Raw genomic sequence first — 16,833 nt, forward strand, 5'->3', positions numbered from 1 at the left:
GTTCTTGATTCAATGATTCTGTGGGGATTCTAAGTTGTTTTGCAAAATATAAAGAAATGAAGGAATGAGAAGCTCCACAGTCAAATAAGACAAGGGCAGCTTGGCCCGAAACAAGCACGTTACCTTGCACAAGGTCCCCCTTCTCCAGTTGGTCAGCTGTGGTATCATACATGCGTCCTGCTACGCGTTGTGAAGCCGCCTGCGGCTGTGGTGGTGCACGATGTTGCTAAGGCTGCTATCCTCTAGTGTCGCGCCGTGCATCATCCGCTTGCTTCTTCTGACACTCCTTAATGTAGTGCCCCATCTTTCCACAGTAGAGACATCCTTCTGTCTCACAGGGACATTGTTGTCCGGGGTGAAAGCGATTGCACTTCTGACACCTTTGATTTTGTCCTGGCATGTGTCGGGTACCTCCGTCATGCCTTGGTTTCTTGGTTTGATGGTTAAAACGTTTTCCACCAAACCTCTTCTTGAACTCGGGTTTCTGAACCTCCGTTTTGTTCTTTTGCGACTTTTGCCCCTCCTTCCAGTCATCGTCGAGGAGAGTCGCAACCTGAATAACAAAGATAATTGATAACTAGTCAACGTTTCTTGCTAGTCTAAGTGTTAATTTTGATAACTTAAAATAAGACTTGTATCACAATGAATATAGTGATTTTACCTGAATGACTTCGTCAAGGCTCTTTGGCCCTCGAGTATACAGACGGTTTCTCAAGCCCGTCTTCAAGCCTCGAGCAAACTTCATTGCTCGATCTTCATCCGATGTATACACATTTGGGCAATAGCGTTCCAAACTGTGGAACTTAGTGATGTACTCGGCGAGGGACATCTCACCCTGCTGTAGGTCCAAGAACTCTTGCATCTTCTTCACCCTCTCGTGCTTTGGAAAGTAGGCAGCGTTAAAAACTTCTACAAACTCCATCCAAGATACATGACCATCATGGAACTTGACTGCCCTGGTGGTTTCCCACCACTTTTCAGCATGATCCTTGAGACGATAAGTCCCAAAGTCCACCCGACGCTCCTCGGGCACCTCCAGTACACGGAAGATACGTTCAATCTCCCGGATCCAACTCTCAACAGCTTCTGATTGGTTTGTGTTTTTATTTAGGGGATGTGAGGATTGCGAATTTGGAGGATGGTTTGCATTTTCAGTCCAAATAGTTTCATGTTTTATTCAAAAAATTGCTTTTTAACCAACTCTGTGTGACGTGCATCAAACAGAATATGTTCGCCGAAATCAAGCACACGTTACCCGAATCATATCTCTCTAGCCAGAGATTGTATTTCAGATCTATAAAAAGGGTTATTTTTGTTAATCTATCTAGTTTCTCTCTGTAAAATTTCATAAATTTCTATGATGGTTTGGTACCTGATTTGGGTTTAACATTATGATAAGTACGTGACCGCAAGTAAAATCATATATTTTTTATCTTTTTATTTAATTTTCATATTCAAAATAATCCCCCCAAAAAATATTTTGATTCTATTATGTTTCTAGGGTTATTATAACTGTTCATGTCAATTTTTATGAGTTTTGGAATTTGTTTGACATGTTATTTAGTTAAATCATAAAAACAGGATGCTTGTGGAGTTCCGGTTTAATTGAAACATAGACAAATTTCATTATTTTTTGCATATTCTATTATTTTTATGCATGGTTTTCATATTTTTAGTATTTTATCATGTTCATAATTATATCAGGGTGTCCTCCACCCAAGTTGGCATTGTTTTGAATTTGTTTGATCTCGGATCAATCATTTTACAAAAATCTTTTCTGAAAAAACCCTGTTTTGCAATCACGGTCAATTTTCACGGGTATTTTGGTCTATTTTCTCTAAATTCTGAATTTTCAAGTTATTTATTTTTATTATTTATTCAGTTATGCATCATCCTTTATATTATTTAATGAGTTTTATTTCAGGGAAGCATGAAAAAAGGCTTATATCCAGATAAATTCCTTAATTTCTAATATTATTGAATAAATCCAGAAAAGCTGACATATCTTCACTAATAAGTTTTTTAATTTTTCAAGGATATTCAAGATTGTATTTTTTTTATTTTCTTTTATTTTAATTCAATTATTGATGTAAAATGTAAATGTAAAGTTGGAATAAGAATTTACTTTCCTGCTTAGATTATGATTGCATTGAATATAGTTTAATTTCATAATATTAACTGCTATCTTGTCATTTATTTATACATATTTCAATTCACAATGGTCTATACGAATGGCATGTGCACTCACTTCTAAGGAGTTAATAAACTCGGTTGATTTTGTATTTATGGCCATAGTCAGAATACGAACAAAATCCAGATTTATCATCTTATTTTAAGCTACAAACGACCTACACTTTTAGGCTATCTTAAAAAAAACCATTGCATATTTCAAAGTTTTTCTAAGTATTTTTTCTTTTAGAATCAAATGGGATATATTCAATACATGTTCGTGGCCATAGTCAGGGATATGTAGAGAACTTATTTCATCGAAATTCTATAAGGCACATAATTTTTTTTTAAATGATTTTCAATAATTTTTTAGAAAATATTTTCTCAAAATAGCATTTATGCATCATTTAGGTTTAGACTGCATCATGAAAGAGTTGCACAGGGCCAATTTATTTCATAAATTCATCTCAGAAAAATCAAATTTCTCAAAAACCTTTGTTTTTCAAGGGATTTTCAAATATTTTCCTAAGTCTAGATTCACGATTTTCCAAGTTTCAATACTCCTCAAATTCAAAGAAATCAACTTTCTCAAAGCTATTTGAAATCAATTTTCTCAAAACATCAAGATTTCTTCAAAAATCGATTTTCCTTTTCTTCAGAAATGCTTTTCAAATGTGATTCACGATTTTCAAAATATTCTTTTTTTAAGTATTTTCTAATATGTGAAGCATACATCATGTTTTCTGTCAAAATTTTCTAAGTCATAACACATGCCAGATTCTTTGTGCATTTAGAAATAAAACATCGATTTTGAAAATTGAGTAAAGCAAAGCACATGATTGATCCTGTTCGATTACCTCTGGTTATGGCGCCAGGAACGGTTGAACCTTGTACCGACAAGCGAGTCTCATTTCTCAAGTTTTTTTCATATTTTTCAAAACAGAGGCGAGTTATTTTCAAAACTTTTTCAAAAGGTCAGTTTGACTTGCAAAAGTAAAATTTTGCAATGATAACAATTTATTTTAACTGAAATTTTGTATAGTGTTGAGGAATGTATAAGGGCTTACGTATCCAAATTTGAGCTCCAACTGAGCTATGTAAGTATGATTTTCAAGCTCAAAATAATTCAAGCTTGTATTCCTAGCTACACGCTAGACGAAACCCCAATTCAGCCTTGTATTTTGTTGATTTTCTTGGTCACTTGTAATGCTGGACCGTCTTGTACACATCCCATGTGTGCCAAGGATAAGAGTGTGGGTGCAATAGTTAGTCATTTTGGTCTTTCTTTGGTTGCGACTTCTGCACGTACCCAATATGAGGACACCACTCATGCTCCCATGAGCCTTCCAAGTGATCTGCACAAGATGGTCTGACCAAATGGTATCAGAGACAATGAGGGCTCAGGCGCCAATGTTGGCTCTACCTCACATGACCAAGAAAGGGTTACACATAGCCAAATGGAGGATGCAAATTTGAACCTATTGAGGGAAATAGGCCAAACTAATTATGCCTTGAATGGGCATATGGACCGGTTGAAAACTCTCATAACCCAACTTGCTCAAAATGTGAATACTTTCATTGAAAAGAGCAATAAAAGGAGTACACCAAGGGAGACATGAATATACTCCTACACTCACAAGACATGAGGTGTAATATTGTGTATTTTTCTATAATTTTGAATTATGAAATTCTAAAAATTTGGCTAAGTATTTTGTAAAGGTGATTTAAATCTTCGTTTTTAGGTGATGTCAACTGAGTTTGGGCGTGGCCCATGACCTCTTGACAATACCTAAATGAGGCAAATAGGATTTGGTAAAACCTTTTGTTTTTCAACTTTTAAAATCAAGTGAAAATCGAGTTAAATTTAGGCAAAATTCAGAGGCAAAAATCAGGTAGTATATCATTAGATGTGTCTCGTAATTTTAAAAATATTGATATTTTATTTTTCTAAATTTGGGCTACGGTTGGCCCAAAAAATGCATTTTTTCAAAAATGACCCGCCTTGATGTGACCAGTTCTGGATTGGATTGGATCAGATCTGATCCGTTTGATCCAAGTTGATATAGATCTGGAACCAACCCAAGACCTATATTAATTCAGATCTATATGGATATTGGATATGGATCCAGATCCAAAATCTAAGTCCAACAATTTAAAGTTTTAAATTCAATTAAAAAGTTAAATTGCATGAAATTTCATGTTAAAAAGACTCCCAGAGGGAGAAAATACCCTCTAGAACATTCTTGAAATTTATTATTTAATAATTAATTAATTAATTAATAATTAATAAATTTCAAAAATCTATATTTGGATATGGTAGAGTTTTACATTTGTGAAACTCTACCTATTATATAGGGATTCTAGAGGGGGCGTCACCCTCTAGAAGAGACCAAATATGGCTAGAGAAAATAAAATAAATAATAAAAAAATGTGGTTAAAAAGGGAAAAGGAGGTTAGAGATAGAATTCTATACCAGTAGAACTCTATCCCCTAACCAAAGAGAGACTCTAGAGGGAATCCTCTAGAGTAGCCCGTTAACTATATGACACAAAAGAAAATAAGAGAGAAAAAAAGAGAGATAGAGGGAAACTCGTGGGAGAGAAGAGACAAAGGAAAAAAAGAAGGAAAGAAGGAGAAGAAAGAAATAAGGATCATTTTCGATCACCCAACGTAGAATTTTTTTATCTTTTCTGTTTCCGATCGAAGGTATGAGTTTCTCTCTTTATTCAAATGGAGAGAAATAGTCTAAATCAGATTTATGTGGAGATTCTAGATGAAAAATAATAAAATCCATTTTTTTTAGGCATGTTCAATCACATGCCTTGATGCACGATGGCATGAAACTCAATTTTGATTTAAACATGGCTTGTTTTTCCTGTTTACTCATGGTTTTAACTGTTGATTTTGTAGCAACATGCTGACCATATATATATATATATATATATATATATATATATATATATATATATATATATATATATATATATATATATATATATATACGACCATGTATTTGGATGATCCATCACAGTTCTGGTTTGGGATCAAATTTTACCCAAACCAAGCCTGCTGCAGGGCCCAATATATATATGTATACATATGGAGAATCAGTTTGGGATATATTTAACCCATCGAGGTCTGGTTTAGGATCAGATCTAATCCAAACTAGTCCCGTCACAGGTCCCGTTATGCTATCAAGAACAAAAAAAAAACTATTATCAGACTGTGATTAAAACTACCATAAAGAACTATATATATATATATATATATATATATATATATATATATATATATATATATATATATATATATATAACATCATTGGATGATAAAGAGGAAAAAATCATTTCTGTTATGCTGATTACCAGAGTTATTTCCTAACATCAATAAGGTTGTTTACAGGTTGAAGTTATGGACTGTGGCAAAAAGACTTGAGAAACTATACTGCGAACTATCAATAAACTTTTTTTTAAATAAAATCTAAGTTGATATGCCTACCATGAGCTATTACTGAACAGTATTTATGGTCATGTTATCGGCTGAGATCAGATTTGATCAGATTATATCAAATCTAATTCCTAGCCGAAAATCATAAGTTTGAATCCACGATATACAATATGTTCTAATCAATCTGTGTATGGGCTGATTTTATTGGTTGATACATTTAAAAACATGCAGTTGTGTACTTAATTCTAACTAGCAGTAACTGTAATATTAATGTCCATGTTTCTTCATGTTCATTGATATTAGTTTCTGTATTATGCTTGCCTCCATGTTGTTGAGGCCACAACTTACTTGGGGATTTGTATCTAGAATAATGGATTAGGTGGGTTTTGGTTTGCACTTTGCATACCTTCATTGTTTTGTGGAAGTTAATTATTATTTTTGACTTGCATCTTCCAAGTTAATTGGTGGAAGCCAACTCTTGATGATGGATGTAGCTGACCATTTGAGTTACATACCATCTGCATTTGGAGCTCTAATGGTCGAGTTCAGTTATGGCTCTTGTAAATTAATTATAATTCAGATACTTGAAACTCTGTAGCATTAAGCGTTTATATAAATGTGAACTTATGCAGTTATGTTAACTGTCATTGAAAAGATATATATATATATATATATATATATATATATATATATATATATATATATATATATATATATATATATATGAGTTTATTTGATGTACAACAAATCTGAATATTTGATAGTCACGAACTGTTATCGGCTGCTCAAAGAAGGGTTTCCTTGTTTTGTTCAGGGCTGAATTTTGCAGTGCACTTATGCAACATTCTCGTACTGTCAACAACATGTTATTGTACACAAAATTGCAGTAGTAACATGCTCTTGATAGCATATTGTTACTCGCATTAATGCAGCCACAACATGCTGATAACAGCAGGTCATTGAAGATGGTTTTATAGATGAATAAAAACCAGATTTGCTATCTGTTACACATGTGCAATCTGGACCAGATTTGCCACTTGTTACACATGTGCAATCTAAACCAGATTTGCGAACGATTGTTCGTGTGCAATCCGATCATATTTTTCATGATTCAAGGTGATGCATGTATTGAATATTAATTGTGCATGGCATACATTTTATTGTTATGTTGTGAATGTTTATGTCATATTGGAAACTCTGAAATTTATTTTGATGTATGCATGAAGATGATCATGCACATAGTTGAGAGTTTATGCATAAAATGAATCATGAAGAAAAATACATATTATAAGCATTTGTTCATATGCATATGCAAATTATTTATATGTACATTCTTGTTGTGTATGAATAAATGTGCATTGTGGATATGTTTGAATACTATGTGTGTGCATGTTCACTAAGAATTTTGCATAAGATACATAGGTGGTCAGATGTGAACCATTATAGGCCATGTGGGCTAACAACATGTGTTGCTCCAAGTTTTGTTTTATGCATTGCAAAATTCATTTTAAAATTATCTGCTTTCTAATTTAATTGCACTATTAAATTATAGCAGCTCAGATCTTGTGTTGGGTTTTGCATGTTGATTTACAAAACAATTCTTGTGTAAAGAACTTGCTTATTCACCATCCAACTTACCATTTTCTATCTTCCCGATCAAGTTAAGGGTTAAACCTGAGCCTCATTTTAATGAGGTATTTCATTTTCCGATCAAGTTAAGGGTTAAACCCAAGCCTCGTTTTTACACGAGGTATTCTCCGTCCCATCCAGGTTAAGGGCAAAAACCTGAATCTCACTTCTTTGAAGTAAAATCTTTCTTCTTCATTCTCTATTTCATATCTACCATTTTCCATCAGGGCTGATCTCTTCATATCTAGTTAGATCCTTCTAACTGGGGCATTTTTTTTATATAGCCCAAATTTGGTGTGTTTTCTTTGCCACTAAGCTCGTTCTTAAGCAGACTTAGTAGCAAAAAAGGGCATCTATAAACACCCCAAATTTTCCTCATCCATACTCATACAACCCCCCTTGTGCAGTACTAACCTTGTTAGGTCTGTGCAGGAGTCCAACCCTGAGTCTGTGTCAGAAAATCATCACTTTACCTATTTTTACTAGGAAAATTACCATTTTACCCTTAGGTCATCCCGGACCCCAATCAGTCGGAGTCAACCAAGCTCATTGGTCAGTTCAGAACAGTTAAAATATCAGTCATTTCAAGCTCATCTAAGCTCGCTGTGAGAAGGCCATTTTCATTTCTGACAATTCCTGCCAAAATGGGATCATTTCTTCATAAATGAGCTCATTTCTCACTCAAATCCAAGCCAATTGTCTCCGAGTCAGTCATTCACAGTCAGTCATATTTTCCAGAGTCTAACTTGAGCTCACCAGGAGTTCAAGTGCTCCAGTTTTAGTTCAAAACCATTTCCAAGTGTCTAGGAGCCCATTTCAGCTCATTCAGCTAAAATTGAGCTGAGTCTGATCGATTGAGCTAGTGTTTGAGCCTCGATTTTAGTTCATGTCAGTATTACTGATCCTTGTTGTAGCTCAAACCCAGCTCAGATTTGTAATTTACTTCACTCCAGTGACCATTCTGCACCATTTCTCTAAAAATGACAGCTTTTCTTAAAAATTTAGTCGAAAAGGTCAGTTGAGTTAGTGCATTGTGAGTTTATTTGAGTTCTAAAACTCTAAAACCTAGCTCATTTCAGTTTAATTCAGCTAAAATCTTAATTTTCAGTGTCACTCTAGCTCGGTAGGGCCTAAAACCCATTTCTTAAACCATTTTGCAAATTTTATCAATTATAACACTTTTTGAACTGGTAAAACTATTAATCGAGGTCTAATATCCAAATTTCTTCATTCAAGGTTAGCATTTCGCATAGCATTTCATGTCATTTCATATCATTTCTCAGCATTTCATAACATTTCATTTCATTTTCGAAGTCCAAAACTCCAGTTTTATGAATTTCAGTCCAGATTGAGTTTTAAAAGTTTTCAGAAATCAATTTCAAACTCTGGGTTTCCAAAATTGACATTTTTACCTCCGGGAGTCTAAATTTGGAGATATTTTCTCAAGCAAAACAATCTGGATTTATTTCAAACTAAAATTTTTAAATTCTACACTGGATTTGCTTCGCAACGGGGTATTGAACTTCAAAATCCGAGCTCATTTCAAAAAATGCTAAAATAGCTCGTTTCGTCCCGGGAATTTTTCTAAAAAGATTATTCTACCCATAAGATTCTCAAAACGAAATTCAAATTTGAAAAATAAGCCCACTCTGAGATGACTTATTCATTTACATTTCCCTTTTATTAAAAAAATGTTTCTTTTATTCCCTTTCAATTTTTTATTTATTTATTTGTTTTTTTTATTTTGCATTTTAGAGAGGTGGGACCCACAAGGTGGTCGCCCAAACCTCCAGCCCCCTCTCCCTTCCTTTCTTTCCTTTTTCTTTCTCCCCTTTTCTTTCCTTCTTCTTCTTCCTTTCTTTCCTTTTCTTTTTCTTCCTTTTCTTCTTCTTCTTTCTTTCCTTTTTTTCCTTCTTCCCTTCCCTTCTTTCCTTTCCCTATTGTCCAGCCCATTCACATAAACAACCTCTCTCTCATTTTTAAAACCTATCACTCATTAAAAACCTGGGGATTTTCTATTTGCCCTAAGTTAAAAACAAAAAACAAGAAAGACCCTCTAATTTTTTTCACACGGCTGGGCACTTTTGGCCTCTCCAACCCTAACTCTCTTTCTCTCTCCCTTGGTTCCCCCTTGGCTCCAACAACAGCCCTCCTCACAAGGTGTAGCATCATCCTCCATCCTCTTCAACAATAGCTGTTGCACCCCCAACTACATCAAGCCTGGCAGCCAACCACCTTGTTGTTGCATCTCCAACCTCCACTGCACCAGCCGGTCTACAACCACCAGCCTTGCCTCACCTCCACCATTGGCAGCCACAGCAACCACCTCCAGCAAACACCATCGATCACCTTTAGCCGAGGTTGTGTCCCTTTTAGCTGCAACAAAGATACCAAGGTGAGACCCCTTTGGCTCATTGAAAATTTTCATTTGTTTGTTTTGGCTACGATAGAGCTATCGAGTGAGCTACTTCATTCGCTCCATGGATGAAGCCTCTCACTTCAATGGCTGACATAAAAGCAAATATAAATCATGCCCCCCTGTTGGTTTTGTTTTTATTTTTATTTTTCATTCTCAAATATTGCATTTAGTATAAGTTGTTATTTCATAACACTCAATATTGCTTTCATTAGTGTCTAACTTCGGATTTCAGTTTTATGTAAAGTCCAGTCAATATTTTATGTTCATTTTTTCATTTATAAATATTGAAATTTTTGTGGTGGATGCCTGTGCTTAATATTTGTTTCTCTGCAAAAATCTGGATTAATTTGGGTTTTGAAACTCCATTAAATAAATCCAAAATCGAGTTGGGTTTTGAACCCTCCAAAAATTACAATTTCTGTTTTAGCAGACAAAAACCTTCGAGATCCCCTAGATGGGAGATCCGAATCTCCCCCTAAAAATTGCAGTAGATTCATGGTGGAATCTACTAATTGTCTAAAAATTTTGAGATTTTTATAAACAAATTTGCCTTTGTTAAAAACCGATTTTCCCAGACCCTTGAAAAAACCTCAATTTTTCCTTGTCAGGGTATAAACCGACCCTTATGTGTTGTGTCCGCTTGTGATCATCGCAAAATTTTTCCTCTCTTGATATTTCTCTCTCTTCCTTCTCTTTTCCTTTCTAACCTCTATTTCTCATTTTTAAAGGGAGAAAAGAAGAGAGAAGAGAAAAGAAAAGAAGAGAAGAGAGAGAGGAACTCTTTTGCGAGGTCTCACTTGACCTTAAAAAAATATTTGAGAAAATAACTCGCCTCCGTTTTGAAATATTTACGAGAAAATTGGGAGACGGGATTCACTCGTCGGTACGAGGTTCGACCGTTCCTGGCGCCTTTACCAGGGGTAATCGAACCAAGGGTCGAATTCATGCCTTTTTGCTTTGCTAAAAGATTATCTAAGAATTTATTCTAAGTCTAGATGCACAAAGAATCATGCTTGTGCAAATGCAAGGATGTATGCTCTTTCGAAAATGATTTTGGAAATTTACAAGTATTTTTTAGATGAATCTGATAATAGAGTGAATAAATGGTTTTTAACTTAGAACTTTAAGATTTAAAGTTCTAAGTTTTTTTTTTTGGAATAATCAAAATTTGGGAAAATAAATCTGGACTTTGAAAGAAATGATTTTGAAGTTGAGATGAAAAGAAAATAAAGGAAATTCCAAAGTCATAAATGGACTTTGAATTTAAAATTTTGAACCTGGATGAATGTTTGAAATGAAATTGAATTCTAGTTTTGAAGTTTGAAATCAGAATGAGATTTGAGAAAAATAGAATTGGGAAATGGAATTGGTTTTTTGGAATTTTCGAGAATCAAAACTTGAATTTTGAAATCTGGAATAAAATGGAATTGGATTTGAAAAAATTAGAATTGAGAATAGAAGTTGATTTGAAATATGGAATTCAAGATGGAATTTGAATCCAAAGTTTGGATCTTAAATAGAATTAAGATCCAAAATGAGATGGGATCCAAAATTTTGGAATGGAATTTGGATCTGAAATTTAAGATCCAAGATGGAATTGAATTCTGGATCCTAAAAGGAATTTGGATCTGAAGCCTGAGATCCAAGATGAAATTGAATTCTGGATCCTAAAGGGAATTTGGATCTGAAGTCTGAGATCTAAGATGAGATTGGATTCTGGATCCTAAAATGAATTTTGGATCTGAAGTCTGAGATCCAAGGTGAAGTTGGATTCTGGATCCTAAAATGGATTTTGGATCTGAAGTCTGAGATCCAAGGTGAAGTTGGATTCTGGATCCTAAAATGGATTTTGGATTTGAAGTCTGAGATCCAAGGTGAAGTTGGATTCTGGATCTAGGATCCTAAATGGGGATTGGATCTGAAGTTTGAGATCCAAAAGTGGAGATTACACTTGGAAATCTGGATCCAAGTTAGGATTAGGATCTAACTTTGGATTTGGATTCTGAAAGTCCAAATGGGACTTTCGAAGATGGATCTGTGTTTTGAAAACCCAGATTTAAATTTAAAATTTGAGATTTTAGAATCAACTTCAAAATTTGATTCTGAATTTGAAGATGAGAAAATAAACTTGATGTTTGAAGCAAGAGATGACTTTGAATTGAACTTTGAAGTTTGGATTTTGAATCAGGAAATTGAAGTACAAGATGATTTTGAAATTTCAAAGTCAAGTTTGGACTTTGAAATTGAATTTTTGAACCTTGAGAAATAGATTTGAATTTGAATCCATGAATAAGGTTTGATCTGAGAAATGAGGAAACGAATCACTTGGAATTTTGAAAAAGGGGATTTTGAAAATATGATGCAATTTTATCCTAAATGATGAATGAATTTAAAGAATTTGATCTTGAAAATCATATTTCATTCTTTAAATGAATGTAAATAAGATTAATGATATAATACACTCCTGACTATGGTCATTGAATGTATTATATAATAATCATATCTAAATTCAAATGAAGAATCAAACATATTTTGGTGCTTTTATAGAGTTTAGAAAAAAATTAACTCTCAGTATACCCTGACTATGGCCATTGATATACGTATTGAATTAATTTTAAACTAAACTCTGATAAAAGAGGAAAATAAAAGAAAATATGATGAATTTTGAAAAGGATCAAAGATAAAAAATACTAAGTCTTGTTTACATCCTGACTATGGCCATTGATGTAAATCATCAACTTAGGATTAATTATCTCTTACGAAATGGTGCACATTCCATTCGTGTTTCATCATTGTGAGATTTTGAAAAATAAAGGTAAAAAGCATGAAAACAAGCAATTTATGGTTTTTACAATGCTCATTCATTCTATCTAAAACAGGAAATGTAAATTCTCATTAAGATCTAACTATTACAATACATGAAATTGAATTTACAACTCCTAGTAATGATATTCTCCACATATTCCCTACAAAACACTTAGTTAGTAAAAGAAAATATCACCTTAATTTCAAAGATGCAAAATGAGATACTCATATGGACATATGAAAAGTGATATATGCCTATATACACACATGTATATACGTACATGTACATATATATACGTGTATATACATATATATATGCATATGATATATATATATATATGGCTTATATGCAACGTAGATGAAATATGCCAACCATGCACATGATACAATTAAATGGCTAGAAAATGGCAGGGAATGTAGGCAGCTATTGTACTGGTTGTGTATACATATGCTATGGAAAGGAAAAGAAAGAGATTAATGCAGTGATGTGCAAGTGGTGAAAAGAGTGTGACAAAGGTGGTGATGGGCAACAGTGTTGTAGCAATACCTAAAGGCAGTGGGTGAGTGAATAGAGGTGGTAGTTGAGTACTAACACAAAAAATCTCCATGAAAGAGGTTGTAGATACACTAAGAGGAGTATTGACAGCAAGGTGTTGTGGTACAGCAGGTGGGGAGGCAAGTGTGCAGGGTATGTTGTATAGTGCAATGAGAGAATGGCGGGTAAGTGGTAATAGGTAATGCATAGTGTTGGCTGTGAAGATGAATCCATCAAACACAACGTGATGATGACCAGTAAGATTTTGGAAAAGTGAAACTGATGTGATGACAGGTGTTGAGGTGTGTTGATAAGGTATACACCTGCTGCTGCAAATGGGACTGTAGCGGCAGGTGTGTGTATTGATATGTGGTAAAGAAAAAATGTAATGGGGTATGGGCTGTGACAAATGAAGATACTTAAGATGAATATAGGGAACAAGAGTGTATGTGCTGGGTAGGCTGATATAGAAATGGTATGGGTGATAGTTTGATGACTTGTTGGCAGCCAGTGTGACCACAGGTGATCAAATGTAATTTACAGAGGAAAAAAAAACATATACATGTGTGTGTAAGGTAGTGATGGGGGTGTGAACTGTAATGTAATAACAAGACAATGCTCTTCCTGCTACAAATGAGATTGTAGTAGCAGGTGCGTGATGAAGACAGGGAGTTGTATTAAGTGAAGTGGCTAAAAGAAAAAAAATGCAATTGATGATACTAAATGTATGGCTTGATCACCAATATAATACTTTTATAGAATGTAACTATAGCTTAGTTTGAAACTTTTGCTGAGTTGCTTGGTGAATCTGAAACGAGTTCATTGATACAATAGAACTCGTTTATTGCAGCTGAGGTGAACCAGCATTTACTCGCTGAACCTAAAAAAAAAAAATGAAATCAGGACCTGCTTGACACATCTCAGTCAATAACCGACTCATTTGCTGGATTTAAAACAGGTTGCTAAGGTAAAATATGTCTTGATTGTAATGTCTGAATCAAAGTTTGCCTAGCTTGCTGAAATTGAGACAATTCAAGGTTTGCTGGCTGGGCATAGGATGAAGAAATCTTTGTTTGAAGGCCCACCTTGGAGAGTAAATCCCATCATTTAAAATTCCAAACATGCCTCTCACATCACATTGGAGCCAGCAATATTTCAGGCTTGAGTTTAGACTTCACACAGTAGACCAATTTCACCACCCTGGTTACAGCTAACTGACTCAGCAAATCAGTATTAGAAATCAGATATTCAAAGCAAATCGATTTTGCTTGTTGTGCAACAAAGGTGATCCACTGAATTGTGAATCAGACTAATGCAAGATTTGCTTTCACAAGGATTTTAAGCCATCCAATAACAGAACAAAACATTCATGACAGGTTCTACAATATAAGGTTTCATTCCCAACAAAAAAAAATGAGAATTCATGATAAATCAATATCACATGTGAAGGAGGATTAATCAAAAGATACCTATGTGCCGAAGCAAAGGAATGCAAATGCCGGCACATGGGGCCTCTGTGCTGCAATGTGCAGAGGTGGGAAGCAAAAAAAAAAACTTGGATGACACAGAATTCTGAATGCACATATATATATACATGAAGTTACAAAACGTGGGGAAAATGTGGAACCTATAGGTGTAATGCAACTGAAAATATGTTTAGATGTTGTGATGGGACCCAAGGAAACCACTACTGAACTTCTTGAGAGCCAAATAAAGTAGAAGCAAACAAGCTGCAAGAGGAAACTATACAAAAAAAAAAAAAATTCAGTTCTGAACTTACTATAGTAATTGAAGCCCCCAAAATGTTCATAAGACTATAGTAGATGAATGGCAGTTAACATCAAACAGTCAATCCCAACCATAGCCTCAAAGCTTTAGTTGTCTGCACGCCTAAAAAGAAATTTCATTTGGCATGACCTGGATTAGGTTGGGGCCTAAACCCAGGAGAACCTTGGAACTTCAGCCATATCCAAGTGATGGCCATTTTAATGAGCAACACCATACGATAAACTCCTTTTGTTTGCTTTTTCATCCCAGACACCACGATGTCTGTAATGATATCAGACCCATCTTTTGTCCATCAAAGATGCTCAGGGTATCCTTGGCCACACCACACCATTATCTCATTGGAGCACTTCCTGAGCATCATTTGGAAGGATTTCGAGCTTGGTGGGAAATGGAATGGTTCATCAAACTGGTCACTTCCAAACAATTACTACCCCAAACAAGTTGCAATGTGATGCGTCTCATAGAGGTGCGAAAATGCCACGAGAAGGTAACAATAAAGCCAAAATTACATTGAATCATGGAATGTCCAAAACAATATTGTTGTATTTGATGTAAATAGATCAAAACAATTACAAATGATCAAATCCAGAAACAGGAACAATATATGGAGGATGAAACCAATTTTAGACTTACATGGATGAGTAATATAGAGGATGTAAGTATGCGAACCATGAACATCCAACACTCAGAAGCAGGAATTTGACACAAAATGGAAGCTAACACAAAGTAAATGGCATGATATGGTGAAACAGAGAAGGTATGAACATACATGAGACGACAAATGACAGTCACACGATGTATATGACACAGCAAAATAATAGCATGATGCAAACTCAAACTCTCTGAATAGATTGGTTACAAACATATCTCATAACTGAAGCCCATTTGTTCTAAAAGAATGAACGAAATATCGATGCACAACCTTTTCTCTTTCTGAACTGAACTTTGCTCCATTTTGGGGCATAAGGTCGATCCACAGTTATGTTATATTTGGGAAATCCATAAACATGGAAACATCTAACGAGATGAATCTAAGTACTGATGGGTGAAATGTAAAGTTAACGGAAAAATTACTGCAGAGTAAATCCAATTTTAGATTAGATCAGATATTACCATGAAATCTTTCCTCCAAAAACAGAATGAGGATGAGAGATCAATGGATTGCAATGCATGCTATAGATAAATCGAGATTGTACATCTAAGCAAACGATAAATCGTGGAATGAAAACGAGACATCAGCAATACCCCAGATAACCGAGTGAAGTGAATTTCATCACTATAGAATGAGCAAAATGTAGTAAATAAAATGACCAGAAATCAAATCGGGAGCCAGATGAATTGTCAAAGACTATTTGAATCTAAATGGTATGGATAGATGAATAGATTGCAGAGGTTGGAAAAATTTGAAACAAATTACGAAGAGAGGAAATGTAGGAATGCGAACATTCCAGTAATATTGCCCTGGCGTGGATTGATATTGTGATAAGCAACTCAATATCACGAGGGGCTTTTGACTGGTCCATGAACTAAGGAAAGAAAACCAATAAAATACAAAAAAAGGAATAACTGAAAGAGGAGATCCCTTACCTTGTTGGTGGGGGTTCTGAGGTCAGAGAGAGAGTTGCGGTTTCTTCAGTGGCTTGGAGGGCTTCTGCTGCTGAAGAAGAGGAAGAGCGACTTTGAGGAATGAATGGGATGTTTTGATCGAAAAGTGGTTCAGAGAGGGGAAAAGGGATGTCGATCATGGATGCTTCAGAACGGATGGGGGGTCTCCTCTTAAAGGGAAAATGGATGGTTCGAGAGGGGAATTCGTTAAGGATTGAAGGCTGAGAGAAGAAGAGGTTGTTGAAGATCGACGATGGTGGGGAAAGAGGGAAACGCGCGGGAGCAAGCCGTTGGGGATTTTTCCCTTTTTCAAGAGAAGGGTCCCTTTTAAGGAAAATTTTTATAAAATGGTTTTAAAATGAAGTTTTTAGCAAAATTCAACTTTTAAAAAGCTTTAAAAACCATTTGTTTTTCTCGTAGTTTTTCTAATTTTTTT

General features: G+C 34.9%; 1 protein-coding gene across 1 annotated transcript; it reads right to left on the reverse strand.

Moving 5' to 3' along the window:
• Window positions 1–235: 235 nt before the first annotated feature.
• On the reverse strand, window positions 236–922 carry LOC149833570 (uncharacterized). Its single transcript, XM_090013459.1, has 3 exons — window positions 662–922; window positions 412–553; window positions 236–327 (listed from the first exon to the last, which is right to left on the reverse strand). The coding sequence occupies exons 1-3, from the start codon at window positions 920–922 to the stop codon at window positions 236–238; spliced, it is 495 nt and encodes a 164-aa protein (XP_089869585.1).
• Window positions 923–16,833: the final 15,911 nt, after the last annotated feature.

Source organism: Nuphar pumila, chromosome 7, assembly GCF_984573655.1.
Source record: "Nuphar pumila chromosome 7, dmNupPumi1.hap1.1, whole genome shotgun sequence".
Classification (NCBI taxonomy): Eukaryota; Viridiplantae; Streptophyta; class Magnoliopsida; order Nymphaeales; family Nymphaeaceae; genus Nuphar; species Nuphar pumila.